General features: G+C 58.2%; 1 protein-coding gene across 1 annotated transcript; it reads right to left on the bottom strand.

Annotated features, from left to right (window-relative positions):
• Positions 1-280: 280 nt before the first annotated feature.
• On the bottom strand, positions 281-1,693 carry LOC123356893 (ras association domain-containing protein 10-like). Its single transcript, XM_045000148.1, has one exon. It carries the CDS (start codon positions 1,691-1,693, stop codon positions 281-283), a length of 1,413 nt encoding a protein of 470 aa, XP_044856083.1.
• Between the last annotated feature and the right edge of the window lie 1,590 nt (positions 1,694-3,283).

Here is a 3,283-nt window from a genome sequence, read left to right as displayed (position 1 = left end):
GGTCATCAGTTTGCATAAATTACCATAATATGGCACTAACTGGCATCTGGATTTTAAAGTGGTCCCCCTCCTACCCAAAAGGATAGAACAACAACAACAACAACAACAAAAAACACACATTTTTGTTCTAATGGAAATATATCACAGGAGTCCACTCTAGGATCTCTTCTGCTGGCTGATGTGAAAACGGCTAGTTGTATTCTAAGAGTGCCAAGGAGGAAGCACAAGTTTGGATTTCGCTGTGGGTCCCTGAGCTTATTTTACTTAAGGAAGGAGGCCGCTATACAAGCGATTCACAGACTGGGACAGAGTCAGAGTCCTGGCTGTGCATGGAGCTCAGTCCTGTATCCGAGTCCTCATCGTTCTCCTCGCAGGCCTTGCACCGCCCCCTGGCCTGGCCCTCCCAGACGTCTGAGCTGCCCACGGGAGCCCCCAGCCCAGCCTCGTGTAAGGCAGGGCCGCCGGGAGCGCGCTCCTCGGGGAGGAGGATCTGAGCTGCCGCCTGGGTGTCCGCGAAGTCCAAGGTATTCAGCGTCTCCAGCAGGCGCTGCAGCTCCCGCTCCCTGTCCTCGCGCGCGCGCTGCGTGTAATCCAGGTCCGTTTTGATCGCCTCTAAGTCCGTGCTCAGCCGGAGCCCGATATAGAGGCTGGTGCTCAGCTGGGTCTTCACGCGCTCCTGCTCCACGTGGAGCTCGCTGCCGGCCCCGCCGCTCAGCTCCGTGGTGTTGCACTCGGGCTCGAAGAGGCAGGAACTGGAGCCCTTGGCCGCGGCCAGCTCCTCCCGGCGCCGCTTCATCCAGCGCTCGTTCAGCTCCTCCTGGATCTCCCCGGCCAGGTGCTCCAGCAGCTCTTCCTGCCGCGTCCGCTGCTCCTGCAGCTGCAGCACCTCCTCGCACTTCCTGGCGTACTCCTCCAGCTGCCCGGCCGCCCCGTCCGGGCCCGAGCCCGGCTCCAGCTCCAGCTCCAGCTCCCGGCTCGCCTCCAGCTCGCAGCTGCTGGCCCCCACCAGGTAGGTGTCCTGCACGTAGTTCACGCCGTGCCGCTTCATGCGGTCCAGGTGGATCTTAGCCTCGTACCTGTCGATCTCCCGGTCCAGCTCCCGGAGCCGCTGGATCTGCTGGCGGATGGTGTGGTCCTGCGACAGCACCAGGTGCACCAGGGTCTCCATCCTCTCCGCCGAGGACGCCTCCTTGGCCAGCGGCTGCTGCCGCTTCTTGTTGATCTTGGCCAGTTTCCGGAAGGCTTTTCTCACCACCCGGCGCTGCTTCTCCTGCGTGAGCGCCAGGCTGGCCCGGGCCGCGCCGAGACCATGGCAAGGGCGCTCCTTGCTCAGCACCACCCTGGCCTCGGCGCTGCGGGGCCCCGCGTTGGGCAGGGACGCCTCGCTGCGGACCAGCACGAAGCGGACGTTCTCCTGCTCGTCCCCCCAGGCAGCCCAGAGCCTCAGGATCTTGGTCTTGTTGGGCAGGATCCTCTCGAAGCCCCTCCACTTCTCCACGATGCAGTAGGACTCGGGGGGGCCCGAGAGCATCCCCCCGCCGGACTCCTGCAGGGCGGCCAGCTGCTGCCGCTGGCTGTTGTCCTCCAGCACCACCCGCACCACGTCGGAGCAAGTGGTGCGTCTGGAGAGGCCAGAGATCAACTTCTCCTCCTGGCAGAGCCACACCGAGATCTTCCTCTCCTCCGGCTCCATCGGGGCTGGGGCCACCGGGCCACCGGGCTGCGCCTCCCAGCAGAGGGGAAATCCCCCATAGGAGCCTTCACGGTAGGGTAAGGAGCCACGGTCCCGTCTGCATCGCCCTGCAGCCCAGCCTGAGCATGGCTGGAAAGGAGTCGTCACCCCCCGTCTCCAGACAGCGCACCCCGCCTGCCTCCTGTGCCGGACGTGCGGCTAAACTGATGCAAAGTCTCCCCCTGGAGAGAGGCTGCTCTGAGCCTTCAGCTGCAGAGGCGACCGCTCAGCGCCCAGCTCGCCTCCTCGGTGCATTTGCTTCCCCCCGCCGTGTAATCCGCCAGGAGGAACCCAGGGAAACTGCCAACCTCAGCGCTCCAGCTCCGCCTGCCGCCAGCCGTGTCACCTCCTCGCGCTCTGCTACTGCCCTCCCCAGGCGGCCGGGTTTTCCTCCCCCACCACGTGACGGCTTCCTCCCTCCCCCGCTGAGGTGGGAGCGATCAGCGGCACCTTTCCCCGCGCCCCCCGCCCGCAGGTGCTCCGGGCAGCGCGCTCAGCTGCCCGGCCACTTGCCTCCGGCAAGGCCACTGCCTTCGAAAACAAGCCGAGGCGGTGGCTGGAGGGAAGCTTTCCTTGTATGTCACACGGGGCCGGTGCCAGGCTCTCCTTACTGGGGGGGGGCGGGGGGGGGGGAAGTGGGTCGCTAGCTGAAAAACAAAACAACCATCCAGGGGTTAGTTAGACCTCGGGGGGAATCTTGGGGTTTGTTTTTTTTTGGCTAGTGTCATTATAAAGCACAACAAAATACTGTCTATAAAGGATAAAGACTGTGCATGTTTTGGCCTTTCTGACAAAAGTTTGGGGCCCCTTGAAGATCATTGGGGGGGGTACAAGTGGCCCCTTTGCCCCTCTTCCTCATCCATAGCTCCAGGCTTGAGGCCAAATGAACTGCTTTAAGGGATCTTTCTAGGACTGCCCTATCCCCCGCCCTCCCCGCTCCCTCCCCCATCCCCCAATAGAGCGGTTGGAGCAAACACTGGATCTTCAAAGTAAAAAGCCAGGGCCAGGATTTCTACAATTTTAATAAACCTTCAGCCTATAATTAGAGTTTATGTTTGTAAAGCACTTTGCAGATGCAATGTGCAATGGCCAGTAACTGCTGAGTGTTATTAAAATGCTAGCTAAGCCAGAGTTTAATGGGAATTTGCCATTTACTCTGATGGGAGCGGGCTTCAGTGTGGAATGCAGTAAAGTAGATTGAAGAAATGGTCATAAAATCTGTTTTTTCATGTTGTGATGTGTGTAACAATTTCGAGGATTGCCGAGGAATCTGGGAACGTTGCACTTCTCAATTTTGTTTTAAATGACTAAAAAGTTAATTGTTAAAATGGGAAAATTCTCCTAAGAAGATTGATGTGTGAATTTCCAGAGTTGGTAAAAATGTCATATGGGGAGCATTTTAAGTGGACCTGGTTCATATTTTGATTCAAAAGATTGTTACTTTAATGTCAATTGAATCATCATTATAAATCACATAGCTTATAGTAAAGCCCAACCACCATGATCTCACAAGTCTTACATTTTTGTAAAATAACAAACGTGCTTGTGAAA

This window comes from Mauremys mutica, unplaced genomic scaffold, assembly GCF_020497125.1.
Source record: "Mauremys mutica isolate MM-2020 ecotype Southern unplaced genomic scaffold, ASM2049712v1 000004F_np12_subseq_1:153216_obj, whole genome shotgun sequence".
Taxonomy (NCBI): Eukaryota; Metazoa; Chordata; order Testudines; family Geoemydidae; genus Mauremys; species Mauremys mutica.
Note: the sequence above shows the minus strand (reverse complement) of the source record. Positions and strands in the feature narration are given on the sequence as shown.

Excerpts from the sequence above, each read along its gene's own strand:
- LOC123356893 (XM_045000148.1), bottom strand. The coding sequence starts at position 1,693 with ATGGAGCCGGAGGAGAGGAAGATCTCGGTGTGGCTCTGCCAGGAGGAG.